General features: G+C 39.0%; 1 protein-coding gene across 1 annotated transcript in view; it reads left to right on the forward strand.

Moving 5' to 3' along the window:
• The window catches only part of GLIPR1L2 (GLIPR1 like 2), a 41,551-nt gene that overhangs the window by 11,466 nt on the left and 6,191 nt on the right, over positions 1-23,894 (forward strand). The window contains exons 2-4 of the mRNA XM_058309240.2: positions 17,014-17,259; positions 19,499-19,602; positions 22,324-22,409. Coding sequence (XP_058165223.2) covers positions 17,014-17,259; positions 19,499-19,602; positions 22,324-22,409 — 436 coding nt within the window. The remainder of the gene's footprint in view (positions 1-17,013; positions 17,260-19,498; positions 19,603-22,323; positions 22,410-23,894) is intronic.

Raw genomic sequence — 23,894 nt, forward strand, 5'->3', positions numbered from 1 at the left:
ACAGTTCCTTCAGCTGCAGGGAACAAGGCCATAGGTCCATCACTCTTGAGATAAATTATTTCCTCATGATCAAGAAGACACTCCCAAGCCCATCTACTGGGACTAAATGGGTGATAGCCTTCACAGACAGCAGATTACCTCTGTTCAGCAACATCCCAACACCAGATGGACACATTCCCCTACTAATAGTTATTCTTCTTTACATTTGGTCCTGCAAACCCATAACCAATCTTAAACTGATCTTTAAGAGGAACAAAAGACCCAAAAGCTAAGTTATAGGTTACTGTTGCTATGTTCTCTCTTCTTTTGCTCTTCACTGTCCTATATCATTATATAAACCCTACCCATTCTCAGTGGGCCCTTGCTGGTAATGTTTTCCTTCAGTGGTCTCACACTCTTATGCCTTCACTATGAATCAATCTAATTGCTATGTGGCCAGCTCCTACTTTTCAGCTTCAGGTCTACCCTGGTAAATCTTACCCCTCTAGGGAAAATACTGGTGAGCGCTAAGGTACTTAATTAAGGAAGAACAAAACCAATTGATGACCCTTAGCTCTGTAGACATAACTAATGCTGAGACAAATGACTGTCCCATTGATATTAAGTTTCCTGATCATAAGGTCAGTTTTTCCTGTAACATGGCTGTCAAAATGGCCACACAGGCAGAAAAAATCACCTAGGGATAAAAACTTAACTACTGGGGAGTAGGGAGGACACACACAACTCTAGGATGGCATGATATGGTTGACCTCTGTGTATGGCCACATGAGTCAAAATGCCCCCCTTCTTGGGAACAAGAAAATCATTCTAACGTCAGGATCCTTATAGTATCAGAAAAATGTGCTGGCTCCTCCCTGAACAAAGTCACCAAACCATTATATTACAAGAAAGTGAGTGGTTTGGGACTGAGTGATCAAGACATCTCGCATTTATTGGACTGCTCCATGTGGAATCCAGTGAACATGCAGCACCAAACTATGGACCAGTTGCCCAGAGGCTGGTTAGGACAGTGTACACTAGGCCTGCCATGGGCTCAAGGAACTATTTGTAACATTCTGACTCTTCAGCTAATTTACCCTTATTAAAAGCTAGATGGACATGGTTGGTGTCCACTGTAAGATACTGCAGCCCTATTTGTTCCATCCGTAGGCATTGAAGATATAATCATTCACATGGAAGCCCTTAATAGATTTACTCAACTGGCCCTAAATAATAGTCTCTATAGAATTTCCCTCCTAAGCACAGAGGTCATCCTCCAAAACCAATGACCTAGACATCCTCACTGCCTCCCAGGGTGGCACTTGTGCTATAATCAAACTGAACACTGAACTTTTTAAAATAAAATTTTGTTGAAGTATATCATTCATACATGAATGTACGTAAGTGTATAGTCAAAGTTGTGAATTTACAAAACAAAATGCATATCATCATACAAGGCTCCCATACATCTCCTCATGACCAATGCCTTGCTTTGTTGTAAAACATTTGTTACAAACTATAAAAGATCTTATCAAAATATTACTAACTATAACCCATTTCTTTCATTTGGTCTATTTTCTCCCAAACCACCTAATTATTAATGCCCTATACTAATATTTTATATTTGCTATCATTCATAAGAAAATATTTTCCTGTTTGTCCTGTTAACCAAAGCCCATCTTCCACCACTAGATTCCCTGTATTATGCAGTCCCCTTTGTAAAATCCATTCAGATGTACACTCAACGGCTTTCATTATCAACACAGAATTGTGCTGTCATCACCTCAGTGAATTTTAGAAAATTTTCATTACTCAAAAGGAAATATCCCATACCCCCAAATACCCCCCTATTGTTTCTTAGAATTGAAATAATATCTCCTTGCCATTGCTGCCAAATATTACTATATTACTTTTAACTATTGCCCATGAATTACATTAGTTTAGTTTTCCTGTGTCTAACCATATTCTTAGCACTTTTTAAAAGAAGAGAATTCTTATAATTATACTATTAACCACAATCTTCATCCACCACCAAAATCACTTTATGCTTTATACATTCCCATTCTCTAGTTTCCTTTCACTTAACATTTACGTCCACAGACTACTCTTTCCAGCTGCTCTCACATTTATAAATCAGCAGTGTTAGTTATACTCACTATGTGTTACCCTCAACTTTATTCATTCCCACACTTTTACAAGTAACCTTATATATAATGCTACATACATTGAATTTCCATTCTCAACTCACATTTCCATTTCCTAGTATCATATGCTCTAGAGTTTACCGCCATGAGTTTACTCATCATATTTATCTCATATTAGTGAAAACATACAATATTGTGCCTGACTTATTTCACTCAACATAGTATCTCTAGATTCATCCCTTTTGTCATATGCATCCACTTCATTTTCTCTTTGAGCTGAATAGTATTCTATTGTATGTATATACCATAATATCAGTTGATGAACACTTGGACTGGTTCCGTATTTTAGCAATTGTGAATAGTGCTGCTGTGAACATCAGTGTACAAATGTCAGTTCATCTGCTCAATTTCAGTTCTTCAAAATATATTCCTAGTAATATTGCTGGATCATACAGCAGTTCTATAGTCACCTTCATGAAGTTCTGCCAAGCTGTCTTCCACAGAGGCTGAACCATACTGCATTCCTACCAGCAGTGAAGGATTGTTCCTATTTCTCCACATCCTCTCCACCACTTATAGTTTTCTGTTTTTTTTAAAAAAATGGTCTTTCTATAAGGTGTTAAGTGATATCTCATTGTACTTTTGAATTGCATTTCCTTAATAACTAGTGATGTTGAACATTTTTTTTATGTGCTTTTTTGGTCATTTGTATTTCTTCTTTGGAAAAATGTCTATTCAAGTCTTTTGCCCATTTTTAAATTGGTTGCCCTTTTATCACTAAAGTTGTGTGATCTTTTTATATAACATGGATATCAAACCCTTATCAGACATGTGATTTCCAAATATTTTCTCCCATTGAGTAGACTGTCTTTTTACTTTCTTGACAAAGACTTTTGAAGAACAAAAGTTTAATTTTGAGGCTATCCGATATATCTGTTTTTCCTTTTATGCTCATTTAGGTATAAGCTTTGAGAAACTACCACTTACCATAAGATCTTGAAGAGAGTTTCCTACACTTTCTTCTAGAAGCTTTATGGTTGTAGATTTTATATTTAGGTCCTTGATCCATTTTTAGTTAATTTTTACATAAGATGTGAGATATGGGGTCTTATTTCTTTCTTTTGGATATGGATATCCAGTTCTCCTAGTACTATTTTTTGAATAGATCTTTCTGGGCCAACTGGGTGGGTATGACAGCCTTGTAAAGAATCTCTTGACCACTGGCACCACTGTTGTCCATTATAGTGCTAGAGGCTCTAGCTAGAGTAATGAAGCAAGAAAAATAAATAAATAAAAGACATCCAAATTAGAAAGGAAGAAGTAAAACTTTAGCTATTCACAAATGATATGATCCTATACCTATACAATCCCAAAAAATCTACAACAAAGCTGTTAGAGATAATACATGATTTCAGCAAAGTGGCAGGATACAAGATTAATATGCAAAAATCCTTTGTTTGCATCCATAGAGAGGATCAGAATGGACTAACAGAGCTGAATGCTCTCACAAAAACAATGGAGAAAGAACAAATAGCTATCCAAGGGAACTTCTTTGGGGGACAGCAGACCAAGACAGTGCTATACATCTCCCAGGAGGGTCAGGGACAGACAGAGAGACAAAGAAGCTGAAACAAGAAATGTGAGTTGGCAAGCCCCTGTGGCAGCTGGAAAAGGCTCTTCTTCTCCACCCCCAATATATTAAGCTGGGATAAAATACCTTGCTCACTGCAGCTGACTGAGAGTGGAGCAGACATCTTCCTTCCTTTCAGCTGTTTCAAAAAAAAGGGAGGAGAGGTCAGGATGCTTTCCTTCAGTGAATTTGGCCAGCAGAGCCCACTCTGAATTTCCAATCTGGAGATAAAACACAGGAGCACAGGAAAGATGAGACTGAAACACCTCCATAGAAAGGTGTGCTGTCTAGCACACTTGCTGCCTGGTCTGGAAATTGCATGGACAAAAACTGTTCTCCACTGAGGGCGCATGGGGGACAGCGGGCGGTGTCAAGGGCGGACGTACAGCGGCGCGAGGAATGCTGCGGAGACGGAGAGTGGTGGCAACGCGTCTGCTTTATTGAGGAAGACAAGCGTTTATATAGGCTAGGGCGCTGGTGGTAGCAAGGCTAAGCCAAATAAGGCAATGTATGTGAGGGGAGGCCGCTAATTGGCTGGGGGACGGTTGGGGGTGAGGTACGAGGGTAAGGGGCGACGTGTGCGGTGCGGATTGGCTTAAGCTGAAGGCGACCTCCGATTGGTTGTTGGAGGCTGTTGCTAGGTAAAGGGGCAGAGGTGAGGTTATCATTCTGGCGGGGGGTATATGGGGGCTGGGGCAGAAGATAAGGGGAAGTTGTGGGTTGGGTTCTGGTGAGGCACGGGAGAGGCAGGCCGATTACCCTAGGGCGGCCCCTATGGAGACCGGATGCTGGATGGAGATAGAGGAGGCAGCCGTTACGGGCAAGAGTAGCAGGGGGGCGACAATCTACCCGTGCCAAGCACTCACCCAGCAGGAGACGAGGCCTCATCTCAACTGCTGGGCCTGCCCAACAATGGTAGCATGCTTGTTACCTCATCTCACCCTTGTTTTTTAGTTTAGAAGAAAAGGGGGCTGCCATGGCAATGGGCAGACAGCCTCTGCTGGCTGGTAGGCGGGAGGAGCAGGGTAAGGGGTAGCGGGATAGGGCAAGGGCTGACAGGGGGACAGAATCAAATCGGTGGCACGGTCCTCTTAGGCTGCGGGCGATGGGCCGGTTTTTGGCGTTTTGGTCATGGTTTTAGTAGGGGAGCGTGGAGGAGTAACAGAGCCAGCAGCCTTGGGTGAGGTTGGGGTTGGAGGAGTTGAGGGAGTAAAATGAGGCATTGATAAGGGATACAAGCGGGTGGCTTAGTCCAGGGAGGGTAGGCGGTCAGGAGTAACGGGTGTGCTGTTGCTAAGTGTGCCGTTGCTAGAAGGAACCGGTGTGCCGTGCGAAGCGGGTGCAGGGTTAGGCTGAGGGGGAGGGTTTAGAACCTTATTTGGGCCAACTGGGACTGAAGGTGATGGGGAGGAGACTGGTGCTTTCCGGATTATAAAAAAGGAGACCAATTGAAAGGTTGGTGTTGTGGATTGGAGAGCACCATTGGGGTTGTGAGGAGGAGCGAGAGCATGGAGAGGAGAAGAGCAGAGAGGTTTGGGCGAGGGGCGGGGTGAGTGCGTTTAGCTGCGCGGTATAGACGAAGTAGATTCCTCGTTTCCTCTGGATCCATCACACCCAGGGAGAGCTGGTTCATCTGGTGTTGCAGGGCCCTCAGGCGGCGGCGCTCCCTCCTTGTTGGCCTCGGCTGCAGTGGCGGGAGCGTTGGCCTCCTCCTCCTCTGTAAAATAGGTCTGGGGGGGCGAGCCCCCTGGAGGCAGGACTGGAGTGTAATGAGGGCGGGAATAAGGCCCGGGGGAAAGTGTTTATTCTCGTGCTGTATAGCCACAGCGACGCGGTCGACGAGAATTCGGTAGGTGTCAGGGTCCCAGAGGTTAGCGGTAGCAAGCCAGGGATTAAAGGGAAGAAGGAGGTCCCAAAAGGACTGCAGCTGTCGGACGGAGACCTTGCATTGATGGAAGTCAAGCAGGGCCGCCAGGGCGCGGACCTGGGGTGCTTGCTTGCGAGAGAGAGAGGTCCCCATGGCGAGAGAGAGGGAGGGGAAAAAAGGGAAAGACCATTTGAGGAACAGGATGATAAGGGAGACCAGAGCGAGGATGAGAAGGAGAAAGGCAACGGCTAAGAGGATTTTTTGGCCAGGGTTCCAGTCCCTAGGAGCCGTGTTGGCAAGGCAGAAAGCAGAGAGGAGGACGACAAACAGAAAGGTGATGAGGAGGAAGTAACAAAGGAATGGCTGCGGTGGGAGGGGAACAGGCATGGGGTCCGCCAAATTATGGAGCGAGGCGGGGGTAAGGTGGAGGGACAGCAGGGACTTTATCGGATGCCTCTAGGGCGGCTGGGCCTGAGTGGCCCGAGCTGCAGTGCACCAGAGCCCTCCTGAGGGGGAGGTGATGAGGGGCCCGCGCAGAGTGCCGGGCGGAAGAGACCGAGCCTGTACGGGGCTGGTCGAGGGGTCCGCTAAGGGCGGACGGAAGAGCCCTCTCCGGCGGGCTGTTAGGCCCGGGAGGGGACGGGGGTCCTTACCTGCCCCACATTTGGGCGCCAATTGAGGGCGCACGGCGGACAGCGGGAGGTGTCAAGGGCGGACACACAGTGGCGCAAAGAATGCTGCGGAGATGGAGAGTGGTGGCAACGCGTCTGCTTTATTGAGGAAGACAAGCGTTTATATAGGCTAGGGCGCTGGCGGTAGCAAGGCTAAGCCAAATAAGGCAATGTATGTGAGGGGAGGCCGCTAATTGGCTGGGGGACGGTTGGGGGTGAGGTACGAGGGTAAGGGGTGACGTGTGGGGTGCGGATTGGCTTAAGCTGAAGGCGACCTCCGATTGGTTGTTGGAGGCTGTTGCTAGGTAAAGGGGCAGAGGTGAGGTTATCATTCTGGCGGGGGGTATATGGGGGCTGGGGCAGAAGATAAGGGGAAGTTGTGGGTTGGGTTCTGGTGAGGCGCGGGAGAGGCAGGCCCTATGGAGACCGGATGCTGGGTGGAGATAGAGGAGGCAGCCATTACGGGCAAGAGTAGCAGGGGGGCGACAATCTACCTGCGCCAAGCACTCACCCAGCAGGAGACGAGGCCTCATCTCAACGTGCTGGGCCTGCCCAACGATGGTAGCATGCTTGTTACCTCACTCCACACTCTCTGTTTCTAATGCCTCAAGAAAATCTGGACGCCACTAGTAAGTCCCTGGCCCGATTTATTTTTATCCCCCCCTTTGTAGCTTTTTGCATGCTGTCTGCTCTCTGTGTCCTTTTTCTGTGTGTTCTTCTGTGTCTGTATTTATTTAATTTCCCCTCCCTCCTTGCGGCTTGCTTGCTGTCTGCTCTCTGTGTCCATTTGCTGCGGGCTCTTCTGTGTTCTCTCTTATCTCCCTTCTTTGATGCGTCACCTTGCTGAGTTGGCTCTCCATGGTATCTGTGGGCTGGGCAGCTCTCCGTGGCATCTGTGGGGCCTGGTGGTGCTCCTTAGCATGCAGACAAGCCTGCCTTCATAAGGAGACCCTGGGACATGAACCCAGGGCCTCCCATATGGTAGATAGGAGCTCATCTGATGGAGCCACGGCCATTTTCCCTGGCCCAATTTTGAAAATTAAGCTGGGCAATTTTAAAGACTGAGAATAAGTTGAACCAAATATCAAAGAAGAGCTCTGAAAAAAAATAGACAAGAGAGAAATTAGCCATCAGAGTAAATTCACCAGCTTATTCAGATGCCTAGATATCAGCAAAAAATTACAAGGCATACTAGGAAACAGAAAGAGATGGCCCAGCCGAAAGAACAAACCATGTATCTTGAATAAATACATGATTTAATACAATTAATCAGTGATAATCACACTAATCTCCAAAATCACTTCAACCAGGCATAGGGCTTGTCTCTTTCCAGGTCTTCTATATCAATCTCAGCTGTTCTGCTGCCTTCCCAAGTTCATCTGTAAGCTATCAGGCATATAGCAATGCTTGTCTCCTCTTGAGCTGATCCATGGGCCCATCTTCTTGGGGGCTTCATGACTAAGCAATCCTCTCTCTTGCATTGCAGAATAAATTATACTGGCTTCCTTTTTCCTCTGTTTGCCCATGTGAGTCCATTATATCAGACCCAGCAAGGGGGTGGGGACACAACCTGAGTCACGCCTCACTGACCTAGTAAAATCAAAGTCCTAAAACAATCTTATCAAGTAAACTAATCAAAGGCCCCTCAATTGAAGTTAATAAAATCAAAGGGTATCGCAGTCAGAGGAATAGATTAGTTTACAAACATAAACTTTCTCTACTTGGGATTCATAAAATAATCTCCAACTACCCGCAGTATGTTACCAAAAGACCATATCTACGAGAGATACTAAAGAAAGTGCTGCAGGCTGAAAAGAAAAAACAAGGGCAAGTGAGTTGGTGAAGAGTGTAGAAATGAAGATTATTAAGAAGGGTAAATTAAAGGGTAAAAAGACATTCAGTAGCAAAATATGACAATGAAAAGCCAAAGGATAAAATGGATGGAGTAAGTAATAACTTTACAGCAATAACATTGTTTTAAATGGAAAACTGTTGTAAGGGATCAAGAAGGTCATTATATATAAATAAAAGGGGCAGTGCACCAAGAAGAAATAGCTATAATAAATATCTATGCACTTAAACCAGGTACCCCAATACATGAGGCACATACTGGCAAAATTTAAGGGAGACATAGACACCTCTGCAATAATAGTTGGAGACTTCAATATACCACTCTCAGTATTGAATAGAACATCTGGACAGAAGATACATAAGGAAACAGAAATTTTGAATAATATAAATGAACTAGACCTAACACATTTTTAGAGCATACACCCCTAAACAGCAGGATATGCATTCTTTTCAAACACTCATAGATCCTTCTCCAGGATAGACCATGTGTTGGGTCACAAGACCAGTCTCAATAAATTGAAAAAGATTGAAATTATACAAAATACTTTCTCTTATCATAATGGAATGAAGCTGGAAATCAATAATAGAAAAAGGGAAAATTCACATGTATGTGGAGATCAAATAACACTTTTAATAATCAGTGAGTCAAAGAAGAAATTGCAAGAGAATTTTGTAAATATCTAGAAATGAAGGAAAATCAGAGCATAATGTATCAAAACCTATGGGACACAGCAAAGGTAGTGTTGAGAGGTGAATTTATAGCCCTCAGTGCTTACATTAAAAAAGGAGAAAGAGCTAAAACAGAAGCTCTAACTGCACACCTGGAGGAACTAGAAAAAGAATAGCAAACTAATCCCAAACCAAGCAAGAGGAAAGAAATAGTAAAGATCAGAGCAGAAATAAATGAAATTGTGGACAGAATAATAGAATCAACAAAACCAAAAGTTAGTTCTTTGAGAAAATAAAAAATAATCGGCAAATGCTTAGCTAGACCAAGAAAAAAAAAGAGAAGATGCAAATAATATCAGAAGTGAGAGGGGGAATATTACCAATGACTCTGCAGAAATAAGAGAGATCATAAGAGGATACTATGAACAACTAGATGCCAAAAAAGTAGACAATGTAGACAAACTGGACAAATTCCTAGACACATGCAAACAACCTACACTGAGCCTGGAAGAAAAAGAAGACCTCAACAAGGCAGTCACACATAAGGAGATTGAAAGAGTCATCAAAGACCTCCCAAAGATGAAATGCCCAGGACCAGATGGCTTCAAAGGTGAAGTCTTCAAATCATCCAAAGATGTTTTAATACCAGTCTTGCTCAAGCTCTTCCAAAAAATTGAACAGGAATGTTACCAAACTCATTCTATAGAGCCAACATCAGTCTCATACCCAAACTAGATAAAGACACTACAGAAAAAAGAAAAGAAAATTCCCAATATCTTTATTGAATATATGTAGAAATCCTCGACAAAATACTTGCAAACTTAATTCAAAAGCTCATTAAAATAATTATACACCACTATCAAGTGGGTTTTATCCTAGGTATGAAGGGTTTTCAACACAAGGAAATCCTTTAGTGTAATGAATCATATAAATAAATTGAAGAAGAAAAAAATCACATGATCCTCTTTTTTTAAACAAATCAATTTTACTGATACATATTAATAATGCATACAATTTATCCAAAATGTACAGTCAGTGGTATTTGGTACAATCACGTAATTGTGCATTCATCACTACAATCATTATTAAAGCATTTCCATTATTTCAATAATAATAACAATAAACAAGCAAGAAAATTCCGTACCTCTCAGTCTCCGTATTTCCCCTACTGTACATAGCTGTTGTTTCTGGCTGTTCTTGCACAATTATTTATTTGTTTATTAAGCAGTTTTATTAAGATATATTCACATACCCTGTGATCTATCCAAAGTGTATAATCAATGGATTCTTTTTAGCTCTTAAAAAGTCCTTTATTGTAAAATTGTAAAATAAATTGAAAAATAGATTAAAAGAAAGTAAAGAAAAAAAAAGGAAATTAGAAATTTTACATGAGAGTACAAGGCCAGGTTACATTTAATATAATCAGTTATAAAAAATAAATAGCATAGCAACATTTATAAATGTAAATAATATTTCAAATATAATAGAAATTAATTATAATTCTAGTTTTTATACTATAGCTCTATTGGGCATAATAATCTTTAAGAGTGAAAGAAATTATTGCTTTTGTTATTTAATTTCCATTTAGGCCAAAAACCTTTCTAGATAATCACATTCCTATTTGGGAATTCTTCAGATCTTATTGGAATGAATTACAGCAGATAACAATTTGCCAACTCATAATTTGAGGCAGAAAAACTCAAAATCTTGTTCAACAGTAGTCATACTACATCATTACTGATCCAGATAGATTATTTTAATTAAAGAATATGAGTAAGAAAGAGTTAAAGAATAATAAAGTATCCAAAATATCTCTTCTCCAGCCCTCCTCAGTTAAAGCAAGTGTTTATTTTGTGTGAAAAAAATTGTAGAATATTGATCACAGGAAATATTTGCCAGTTGCACTGAGCAATTATTGTTCCTATACTTTAATGTTATTTTACATTTATCTGGTCTACTCCAGCTCTTTTTTGGTGACTGTTTGCATGGAATACCTTTTTCCACCCTTTCACTTTTAACCAGGTTGTAGCCTTACATCTGAGGTGGTTCTCTTGTAGACAACATATAGACAGCTCATATTTTTTTATCCATTCTATCAATCTATGTCTTTTGATTGTGGAGTTCAATCCATTAACATTCAGTTCTGTTGCTGTAAAGGCATTACTTCATCCATTTTGTCCTTCAGCTCTCTGTTGTTGTTTTTTTAATTAATTATTTTGAGGTTCCAGGGCCAGGTATTGAACCCCGTATGTGGGAAACCAGCACTCAATCACTGAGCCGTATGGGCTCCCCTTGGCTCTCTGTTGTCATATTGTTCTGTTGTCTGTCTTCTTATACTTTCCTTTTACCCTTCTTAATAATCTTCATCTCTACACTCTTCTCCAAATTTCTTACCCTTGTTTTTTCCTTTCAGGCTGCAGAACCCCCTTTAGTATCCCTTGCAAATCTTGTTCTTTGGTAACATATTCTATCAATTTTTGTTTGTCTATGAAAACTTTGAACTCACCTTCATTTTTGAAGGGCAGCTTTGCTAGATACAGAATTCTCAGCTGACAGTTTTTCTCTTTCAGTACCTTAAATGCAGCATGCCACTTTCTTCTCTCCTCCATGGTTTCTGATGAGAGGTCGGCACTTAATCTTAAATTTCCCTTGTATGTGATGCTTTGCTTTTCTCTTGCTGCTTTCAGAATCCTCTTATCGCTGACATTTGTTATTCTGAATAGTAGGTGTCTCAGAGTAGGTCTATTCAGACTTATTCTGTTTGGGGTGCATTGTCCTTCTTGGATATTGTTATTTGTGTCCTTCAAATAGTTGGAAAGTTTTCAGTCATTCTTTCCTCAAATATTCTTTCTGCTCCTTTTTCGTTCTCTTCTTCTGGAACAAGAATAGCTCCTTCTGGGACAAACACAAATGTTTGTGTGTTTTGCCTTGTCATTCAATTCTCTGAGATTCTTTTCCATTTTTTCCCACTTCTCTTTCTGTTCTCCTCTCTTTTCCAGTTCACATGGTCTGTCTTCAAAATCACTAATTCTGTCTTCAAGCAATTCAAATCTGCTCTTATGTGCCTCTAATGTATTTTTAACCTCATCCATCATGCCTCTCTTTCCCATAAGATCTGTTACTTGTCTTTGCATGCTTTCACACTGTTCTTTATGCTCTCCCTTATTTCTTTAGTTATATTTTCCTTTAACTCATTGAATTAATTTAGGAAATGTGTGTAATTATAATTGATTAGTTCTCAAATCCTGTGTCTCATTAGGATATTTGATTTGTTCCTTTGCTGGGCCACTTCTTCCTGTTTCTTAGTATGGTTTGTAATTTTTTGCTGATGTTTAGGCATCTAAATATATTGGTGAATTTACTCTGATGGTCAATATCTCTCTCTTGACTACTGATGTTTTTTCATTGTTCTTCTTTGATTTTTTGGTTTGACTTATTCTGAGTCTTTAAAATTGCCCAGCTTAAGTTGTCAAAATCAGGCCAGGGACTCACTAATGGGGCACAGATGTTCTCCCAGGGGTTCAGGTACAAGAGAGACCTAAAAATGGTTTTTCTCCTTAAAGTTTCCTTACTGGCCAGCAGATGATGCTCGTCAGCAAATCTTTCCACAGAGGTATCTTTTTCAACCTCTGCTTGCCTATGATTCTGGTCTAACCAGAACTAAGATTCAAAGTGAGCTCAGCTGGCCAAATTGACTGAAGAGAAACCACTGTTTGCCACACCCTCCCTCTCCCCAGGGAAAAAAACATCTGTTCTCCTGTCCGTCAGCTGCAGTGAGCCATGAGTTTTATCCAGGCTGCACACCTTGAGTGTGTGGGATGAATGCCATTCTTGGCCCCCATGGGGGTTTAGTAAATAACAGTTGTCATTTCAGATTCTTCATCTCTCTGTCCCTCATTGTCCTGGGGGTTGTACATCACTGTCCTGGTCTCTTGACCAGTTCTCTCAAACAGCTTTTTGCCCTTTCTCTATTGTTTTGTTTTGTTTTGTTTTGTTTTAGAGATTTGAACCAGGCCTGGCTATTTCAATACTATATTCCCAGATGTTGCCAGCTCCATCAAATGCTGAAATTTTATACCTAACAAATCTGCTGTTACAACAATATTATTTCATGTGAAAAAACAAATTAATGTTGTGAAAAGAAGTTTTCTCTGATTTGACTTGTTTAGCTGGCTTCCTTTGGGAATTGGGTCTTGATTCTCAACCATATTAAAGAGAGGACAATCTGCTCTGATTCTAATTATTATCTTTTTTCTCCCCTTTAAGCTTTGTTTCTATGTCTTATCCCAACTCTGCCAGAAGAGGACAAACAACAAGATAATGAAAATAACTCAGCCAAGTATTAGAAGCATTGAATACCTTCAACTGCAAGCAAAACAACGCCATTCCTTTACCCCATTATATCTATTTCCCCCCACAGCCTGAATCAACCAGAACAGTTGTCACCCCAAATCCCTCAAGACTAAAGAATAAACAAAAATAAGGGGGACTGAAGCCTTTGCAACAGGACTAATTAACTCATACTTATTGTTGTAGTTGGATACTTCCTTGACCTCCCTATGGCCTACCTGTAACCTGAACCACTTATGGTCAGTCTTCCCCAGCCCCAACTAGCTCTAACCAGTTCTCAGGGATTCACTGAAACCACACTTGCACAGTTCCTACTAACTGTGACTGAAAGTAACATACCCAAGGTAAAACCACCTTTTTTACATGCTTAGGCTGCCATTTTCTGAGCTACTACACATGCCCCATATGCTTAGGTTTAGTGCTTCTGTTTTAAGACTCCCTCACTCCTCTTTATACCAAATAAAACTCACATGACCACATGAGAGGGAGACAGATTTGAACTTTGCTCCTGTATTGTTGCTGGTCAACTTTCCATAAAAACCCATTCTTTTCTCAGAATCCTGATGTCATAATATTAGTTTCAGTGCACACTGAGCAATGAGCTCTTGCTTAGTAATGTAATCTTCAAAGAATAGATATTTTCAGTGATATTAAAATTATTTATAAGTCTTTAAAAAATGAGAGAAGGGAAATTCCAGAATTCATTTTACAGGTCTAGAATAACCTTACTTAATCTCCAAATCTGATAAACTGAGCAAAAACAAAAACATAGAATATGAACAACTTCTTTTATGACTATGTCTGCAAACTTCAAAATAAAATTACAAACCAAAGCCAGCAATTCTATAGTCTCTAAATAATATTTTACCTTTACTCTGCCTCAGTCATACTCTATACATTTTTGTTATTAGTTAAGGTGTGGTAGAAACACAATTCTGCCAAGTCCTCTGCCACTTTATAACAGGGATAATCTCTCCTCCAGCTTCCAGTAACACATTCATCATCCTTCTAAAGCCTTACTAGAATTGCCTTTAATGTCCATAGGTCTACCAACAGTTTCTTCAACACAACCTGGCTTTTACTATCAAATACCTCAGAATTCTTTCAGCCTCTACCCATTATCCAATTCCAAAAATTCAATCCATAATAATATATGTATTTAGCGTTGTTGTTTGACAGCCATTTTATAAATTTTTCTATGTGTATTGTTTTTGTGCTGGTCCTTAACTGAACAATGAACTTAATGAGCCTTTAAATGATGACACAAGTACACATTTCTGCTGTTGTGTGGATCTCCTCTCACCAAGACAGCACCCCATAAATACTTGAACATGTTCATATGTTATAGAGGTATGCCCTAGGTGCAGCCTTCCCATACATTCCCCCATTACAGACACCTTGGGCCAGTGATCCTCCCCTGCCACCATTGTGACACTTCTGTGACTCAGACTCCCCAAAAACAAAGCAAAAGAAGTAATAAAATAATAATAATAAAATAACAAATAAAATTTTAAAATTACAAATTTTTTTAAAATTGCATTTTATCACTAAGATATGATATCTTTTATGACAGTGACAGTTTCTTCTGTATGTTCCCACAGTGCCTTATTGAATTCCCATCCTGGGAAATCCTGCTACATTCTCTAATAGAGTGCCAAGACCCCTTGATTACATGGGCAGTGCCTAGTAAAGGAGGACAGACCATTGTGCCAAGTCCCTTAATGATGATGGTTGTACTGATGAATCTTGTTTTTGTGAAATTTAAATTTAACTTAGTTTTTTATATGTATATGCACTACCTTCCCCTTCCACCACCACCAGCATGGGACATGACGTCCTGGGGATGAGCTTCCCTGGCACTGAGAGATTATTATGAAGTGCCAACTAATGATGCATTTGGAAATAGACCTTGATCAAAAGGGGGAACTATTAAATGAAATGAGTTTTAATGACTAAGAGATTTCAGAGTGAGCTGGGAGATCATTCCAGAGGTTACACATATATACAACTCAGCAGCATCTCATTGACTGCCACAGTAAACAGTGCCTCAAAAAGTGGGGCTCCTGAGGGCTCTAAAGACATCTAGACAGTATAGGCAGGGAAGCCAATGTCAGGAATTCAGCATCCTGCCTTACTTGGGAATATATGTTCCCCAGTGTAACAGTTAGACTCAATTATAATTTCCCTATACATGGCTCTTACACCCCTTTTATTTTAACTTATAATTAGCACTATACTCATTAAATATATGTCCCAGAGACTTAAATCTTCAATCTATTCATATGTCAGTTAAGCTCTGAATCTCAGAAGAGTTGCAACGCCTACTCTCCGGTTTATTGAACTCACCCAAGACAACTAACAGAAGGAGGACGATGGACAATGCCCATCCCAAAAAAACAGAGTATCCACAACTGTAAGCAAGACAGTTCCATCCATCTGCCCCATGGGATCTAAGCCCCCTCTCAATGAGAAACATGGTGGGCATCACGATCCCAAAATCCTAAAGATTGAGGAATGAACAAACATAAAGGAGGAATAAAACTATAAACTAAAGTAGACTTATTATTATTCTAGCAATGGAAGACCTTGTATCATTGATATAAAGGTAGTGGCCCCCAGAGGTTCTGAGAGGAGGAAGAGGGAAGAATAGGTACAGCATGGGGTCATTTTTAGGACATTGGAATTGTCCTTCATGACATCGCAATGATGGATACAGGCCATTATACATTTTGTCAAAATCTATAAAATTGTGTAGGGCAAAGTGTAAACTATTCTGTAAACTATAGTCCCTAGTTAGTAACAATACTTCAATATGTGTTCCTCAATTTTAGTAAATGTACCACATTAATGAAAAGATGTTAATATGGGAAAGTGTGGGAGGGGCAGGGGCTATGTGGAAATCCCCTATATTTCTGCTGTAACATTTATGTAATCTAAAGTTTCTTTAAAAATAAAAAAAATTTTTAAACAGTACACATTTCTGGATATTTCCAGATAGCTAGCCAAGGAGAAGCTTCTTGTGATATTTTCTAAAATTTTGAATTCCATAGAATTTTATATGTGCCTCTTTTATAACATTTACCAAGCACCACAATATGTTGTTAGAGTTTTTTATGTATGAAATTTTCCAGATTATTCTTCTAACTATAAACCTGTAGGACAAAATTTATGGGTGGCTTCTCTTTGTATTCATTTTTTTTTCTTTTTAATTTAATTTAATTTAATTTTTTTCAGTACCAGGGCTGGGAGTTGAACTTGGGTGCTTATATGTGGGAAGCCAGCACTCAACCACCAAACCATATCGCCACCCCCCGCTTTGTATTCCTTACAATGCAATATTTTGCATATAACTGATGCTCAATAAATAGTGCTTAAATGAATAATCTTTTAAGTTGTATCACTACATACAAAAAGGCAGTGGATTAAAAATATATAGTTCTGAACAGATTACATGTAGGAATATTTTAATAATTTGCACCATCTAACATTTAGATATTTTAGCTACAAAAGATTTCCATGATTTCTTTTTGTTTTTAAACTTTTTATTTTGAAATAATTTTACACTTACAGGACAATTGCAAAAACCATACAGAGAACTACATTATACTCCTTATCCAGATATCCAGATTTACCATCTTTTTTTTGCCTCAAGAAATCATCATTTCACTTATGGTTATCTCAAAATTTTTCTTCCATGTAAATTCCACAAAGAAGACTGATAAATGCAAAGTTAGAATTATGTTTTTCTTAAAAATATTATGAGAAAGTAAGTAAAATAATTTAGAGCACAAGAAAAACATTATTAGTATATTGTTTTCATTGCTTTTTGCATTCTTTTTTTTTTTTTTTCAGACTTGGGATGTAGCTTTATCACGGACTGCTAGAGCATGGGGGAAAAAATGTGTGTATTCACCTAATATTTATTTGGAAGATATACAAATGTCCCATCCTATATTTCATGGTATTGGTGAAAATATGTGGATTGGCCCTGAAAATGAATTTACTGCAAGTATTGCGATCAGAAGTTGGTATGAAGAGGGGCAGTTCTATGTTTATGAAAATAACACTTGTACTGGAGATTGTTCTCGTTATATTCAGGTATCTAATTTTTTAAATTTTGTTAATTCAATAGACTCAATTACTTTTCTGCCTGGTTTTTATTGTTTAGGTTTCAAATTTATTAAGAAACTCAAGTGGTAAAATGACTACATCTAATAGAATAAAAATTCCTGTCAGAGATCTTCAAAATGCCTGTAATTCCATTTATGATGTAAGCCATACAATTAAAGCACTTTTAAATATAGTAAACTTAGTCTCCATACACAGAGATAATAGACACTCTTCTCACCCTAGAAAATGAAATAACAAAATTATTTTTAAATTATTGACCATAAACATAACTAAAATACTTATTTTTTTGCATAGATTTAGGCATATACTACTTTCTACCTGATTGATGAAAACACTTTAAATGCAGTTTAATTATATTATTTCCCTGCCTCATGTTCTAACAATCTACCCTCATACTTCATACACCAGGAATACTAAACCACTTGTTATTTCATATATCACATTGTTTTATAGCCATCTTTTAATATATCTAATACTACATTGATTGCAGGTACCTTATGTTCTCATCCATATGTTCTTAGCACAGCAACATGACAATATTTAGGTTTTCAACAAATATTTGTACAAAGAAACAAATTATTGAGTGAAATTCCAAATTTATTTAAAAGATGACTGTTTCTCAGTCAGTAAACCTAATATCATATTTTATTGTAGAACTTAAAATTTATTGATTTTGAACTCATGTCTTTCTGTTCCTTCCAACAATTCATGCTTCAAAAATGTGTTGATAATTCTTTCCTCTCCTAGAAAGTTATAGTGATACTGCATTGTCTTACTCATATCAAAGCTAGACTTCAATATGACTTCAAGACCTCAGTAAACTCTCTGATCTACTCCTGTATTTTTCATTCCTTAATTCTAGTCTTAGACTGGACATTCTTGTTTCCTGCATTTAGCCTGCTTGATTCTGTTTCAACTCTTGCAGAATTCTATTCAGTATGCTTTAAGGCATCACTATTTCTTTAAAAATCACTTTCACAACCACTAAGGCATGAGATAAAGAAAAAAAGGAAAATAAAAATGATTTCTCTCCCTTCCATGGAGAATTAACAAAACAAAACAAAATACATTTTTAGTCACTTGGAAACTGTATTAGTCAGGGTTCTCTAGGGAAACAGAATCAACAAGGGATATCTCGATAGTAAGAGATTTATCAGAGTCTCTCACACAGCCGTGGGGATGTACAAGGCCAGGTTCCACAGTCAGGCTGCAACCAGGAGTTCCCAAGAAAGTCCAATGAAGATTCTTGATGAGTTCTGGGAGATGTTGGCTGTCCAAGGAGGAGCTGGGAAACTCTCCCTCTATGCTAGAATCACTTCCCCTTTTAAGGGATTCAACTGATTGGGTTAAGCGTCACTCACTGCTGATGACAATCTCCCTGATTGCTGTAATTATAACCAGTATCTATTACTTACCACTGCCGTAAAGTCAATGGTGACTAAAGTCCATAAATGCCCTTCTATTACAGTTAGCCCAGAGCTTGCTTGACCAAACAACTGGGCACAATTACCTGGCCAAGTTGACACAATAGCCTAACCATCACAGGAGTATTAGAAATATTAAAGCCAAACAGACAATTTCTGAAATGTCTTTAATTAGTGCCATCTTTTCACTCCAATTCAAGACCTTTTATCCCTTTTATAAGAAGCAAACTCTCTTTATTCCCTTTTCTTCAAAACCCAGAATCTGTTGTTCTTTAATAATGGAATTTCCTCCAAAAGTGAAGATAAATGCTGATCGCATTCAATTTCTCTCTACTCTTGTATCTCTTTTCTTCCCTTCATACTTCTACCATACCTTTTTCCTCTCCCCTCCCTCCACAGCTTACATTCTTCCAAAATATTTTCTTCTCTCCCTTTTCCCTTTTCCTCTATGCCTAGAACTTTCAGATTCAACCAGAGGTTCAAAATTGATTCACCATTTGTGACTTTCTTTGGCTTTGAAGCATAACTCTGTAACGGTGTCTTTCAAACTGTTTTTCCTTTGAATATAGTGTTGGTAGAACCTACCGAAGTTTTTTAGTGCAGTCTTGGAAGTGCTTCCCGAAATTCATAACTCTCTGCCTGAATCCAAATAAAGAATAGTTCATAATCCTTGAATTTCTCAGATAAAGATTCTATGTGAATGGAATATATTACTATTTCTAATATGACAGGGTAAATGTTTAGAATTAAATTTTATGTTTTCTTTGAAAATTTTATTTTAGATTGTTTGGGACACCTCTTACAAAATTGGTTGTGCTGTCACTCCATGTGCAAAAATTGGATATATTAGAAATGCAGCACTTTTCATATGCAACTATGCACCAGGGTAAGTTACTTCATTTTTTAAAAAACATAGGGAAGCAGACTTGGTCCAATGGATATGGCGTCCACCTCACATGGGAGGTCTGCGGTTCAAACCCTGGGCCTCCTTGACCTGTGTGGAGCTGGCCCATGAGTGCTGATGCATGCAAGGAGTGCCCTGCCACGCAGGGGTGTCCCCCGCGTAGGGGAGTCCCATGCGCAAGGAGTGCACCCTGTAAGGAGAGCTGCCCAGTGCAAAAGAAAGTGCAGCCTGCCCAAGAATGGCGCCGCACACACAGAGAGCTGACACAGCAAGATGATGCAACAAAAAGAAACACAGATTCCCTGTGCAGCTGATAAAGATAGAAGTAGTCACAGAAGAACACACAGCAAATGGACACAGAGAGCAGATAACTGGTGGTGGGGGGAAGGGGAGAGAAATAAATAAAAAATAAATCTTAAAAAAAAATATATATGTAAAACTAAATTTGGGGTTTGCGGATATAGCTCAAATGGCTGAGAGCCTGCTTCCCATGTATGAGGTCCCAGGTTCAATCTCAGTACCTCCTAAAAAAAGAAAGAAATGAAAAAAACCAGCTCTCATTGGGAAGTAGATGTAGCTCAATGGTTGAGTGCCTGTTTCCCATGAATGAGTTCTGGACTCAATCCCTAGCACCTCCTTAAAAAAAAAAAAAGAAACTGGGAATTTTTTAAGGTTTGAGTTGTCCTAATTTTCAATATATTCTTCTAACTCTTTTGTAGACTGTGAAAGTTAAGGTATTGATTAAAGAATTCATATTGGAATATTTTTAAATTCCTTAATAAAATAAGTCATAACTTGGACATATTGATTATACTTATGGAATATCCAACTATTACCTTCTGGAAGAATCTTAACTTTAGTAAATTATTTTACAATATTTTAACACAGGATTTATATTATTTTCCAAAGTAGTTTATTCACGTATTTATAAAAATAGTCAATGGAAAATAAGATTAGACATGTTAAATTTATGTTATAAGAATTGTCTCAGGAGTGCATTAGTTTTTTAACATGAAGGACACTTTTAATTGACCACCTCTTGGAGGTTACATTATTATTTGGGGATGAGCTTTAGATGGAAGGAGAAGAAATTATTCAGTTTATAAGAAAAGAAAGACAGTTGGGGTAGAAATGCTTGTCATATTTGGTGACAGAAAATTTCTCAAGCTCCAATCTAGTCTTTTATTTTTCTTTGTGAAGTAGGACAGATTATGTCCAGAGAATAAAAGGGAAGGCAGTCAGTCTATAATTTTGATGATTGGGGAAGGTCTTAAATAGTTTTTGTGGAAAGTGAGAAAGTTGACTAGGGAACTACAGAAGGATTATCTACCTAGTTTAATGATTTTTCTCCAGTAGCGCTCAGCAGTAAGGGAGTAAATGTAGAACATGTAGATAGTTGGAGTCCTCCAATTTTCTCAACACTGACATTTTGACAGGTGAATGTGAAAGAAAATAGTGCAAGAGAGTTTCAGGTTTTGACTAGAGAATGTGTGAAACAAAGGACCTATGCTAGATAAGAGAAGAAAGAACAGGATGGATAGGGAGAAAATAGGAGATTAAATAGATTTGAGGTACCAATGAATTTAATGAGCAAGTGTAGCAGGAGTAAATAAGAAAATAACCTGGAAGGATAGGAAGTTATAATCAGAGTAGAATGTCTGATTTTGTGAGTTCACAGGTAGAGCAGTTTTAGAGGATGGTGAGATACTTAGTGGCTTCAAGAATTGTTAATGATTATGGAGTATTGGGAAGTTTTTTGATGATTAGGACATCCAATAACAGAGAGGATAGGTTATTGGATGAATCATCCATATGAATTTTGTAATCATCTAGGTCCTAGATTCTAAGAAAATGGAAAATTTTGGACTGGAAAGAGTGACAGTGAGCCAGGTGCCAAAATCTTCAGTGAATAAGGAGTGTGATCAGGACATAGATGGCTATTTTAAGGAAGGTTAGAGGTTGGTACAGCTAAATTGTATAGATCTCAAAGGAGCTTTATCAGCTTTTATCTGTGGTCCCAGACCTTTAGGAAAAGGATGTGAAAGTGAAGGGAGGAGGCCAATAAAGATTTATAGAAAGCATGCAGATGTGGCTCAAGCAGTTGGGTACCCACTTCCCACATGGGAAGTCCTGGGTTCAGTTCCTCATGCCTCCTAAAGAAGACAAGCAAGACAGTGAGCTGACATGAAGCACTGGCACAGCAAGCTGATGCAATGAGATGATACAATGCAATGACACAATGAGATGTCACAACATGATGTCAAAATGAGATGACACAACGAGATGTCACAACAAGGTGATGCAATGAGGAGAGACAAGAGACACAACAAACAGGGAGTGGATGTGGCTCAAGCAATTAGGCACCTCCCTCCCACATGGGAGGTCCCCGGTTTGGTTCCTGGTGCCTCCTAAAAAGAAGATGAGCACACAACAAAAAGACACAGAGAACAGTGAGCACAAAACAGCGAGGGGTGGGGGAGGGAAATAAATAGATAAAAATTAACTTTAAAAAAAGTTACAATACTTTGCTTTAAGAACAAAGGTATTTGTTTCCGAAGAGACTGTCTTGGGGGGGAAGGAGTACATTATTGAGTCCATTTCCTTAACTAAATCACCTTTATGAAAAATCAGTAAATATATTATTTAAATCCCATATAAAAGTTGAGACATTTTTCTTACTAAATGTTTTCTGCTTTTTTGTAGAAAATCTCTGACGAGAAGGCCTTATAAACAAGGAACATTTTGTACTGAATGTGGCAGAGATGACACTTGCACAGATTTTCTATGCAGTAAGATGTAGAAAATAACTTAAACTTGAAAAGAAAAAATCTATGATGCACTGAAGGACAAGAAAAATGAAGTGATTGAACATTCGTTTTTCATTGTCATGTTCATATTGTTCCTTTGCATATAATATTATTATATTTTTAAAGGAAGGTTGAAACAGAATACTCTCTAGGTTTTTCTAAGTTGCAATCTCTTTTACCCTCCCTTACCCCTTTTCCTGCCCTTAAAGGTATATAAGGATGTCAGAAAGAGGAAATGAGAACTAAGGGTTGTACTCTGAAATCCTGCACAGTAAATTACTGAAAGAGTAGCCTGTTTGAGAATGACTATTTTAAGGATAGGATATCCCAGACTATTTATGAAGAGAAAAGAATTAATGTAGCAAATGTTTAATAGCCTTTTCATTTACCTTCCCCCCAAACCCAAAATCCCCAAAATTTTCAGAAGGAGAAAAGTGGGAAATATGTGTGATTATAATTTTCTTTTAGCTGTTCTAAACATAAGAGCATATAACTCAAAAGTGTAACTATCCTCAGAATATCCAGTGCTTAGAGGAATGTGGTAAGGGATAAAGTCAGACAGTAGGTAAGGGGCAAATTATATTTTTGTGCTAAAGAAACAAGTGGATAGTTTCATCATAAACCACTGCTGGAGTGAATCCATCTTAACATTTCTGCCCTTTCTCACTTGAATCAAGATGCAGGCTTGCTCTTCTTCTTTCTGAAAATCTAGTCCTAAAGCCACTAAGTAGGTCAGAGCAATGTAGGCAATATACAAAGAGGCAGACAGGTTGCTATGACAAATACCACACAGTGGGTTGGCTTAAGCAACAAGAATTTATCAGCTCGTGATTTTAGATGCCAGAAGTCCCAAATGAAGGCGTTAGCAAGTCAATGCTTCTTCTCAGAGTCGTAGCATTTTGGTGATGGCTTATTGCAACCCTTGACTTGCATCTCTTCCTCCATCAACGATGATGCCCTTAGTCTTCAATGGCTTTTTCTGACTTCACCTGAATTTTCTCTTTATACAGCCTACAGTAATACAGATTAGGGTGTTTGGCCACACCCTAACTAATAAAAACATCTTTGAAAGATCCTATTTACAAATGGGTTCATACCTACAAGAACATGTAAAAATGAAAACATGTCTTTTGTAGGGAACATGATTCAAGCCCCAAAAATTATTAAGCAGAAAAGAATAACTTCACATTAGAGCATCCTGGCCAAAACAACCTTAATCAAGTAATCATAGTAAGATCCTCAGCAATGGGAGAAACCAAACCCATGTGCCTCTTGAGAGGTTACAGTGAGATAATTCACTTCCGTAGAATTATCTTCTTTTTAAAGATTGTTTTAACTATTCAAGGGCCTGTACCTTTCCATATAGGTTTTAGAATAAGTTTGTCTATGTCTACAAAGTCTTGCCAGAGTTTTGATGGGAATTGCATTAAATTGCATTAAATTGTCATTATTACCATACTGACTCTT

The sequence above is a fragment of the Dasypus novemcinctus genome, chromosome 12 (assembly GCF_030445035.2).
Source record: "Dasypus novemcinctus isolate mDasNov1 chromosome 12, mDasNov1.1.hap2, whole genome shotgun sequence".
Taxonomy (NCBI): domain Eukaryota; kingdom Metazoa; phylum Chordata; class Mammalia; order Cingulata; family Dasypodidae; genus Dasypus; species Dasypus novemcinctus.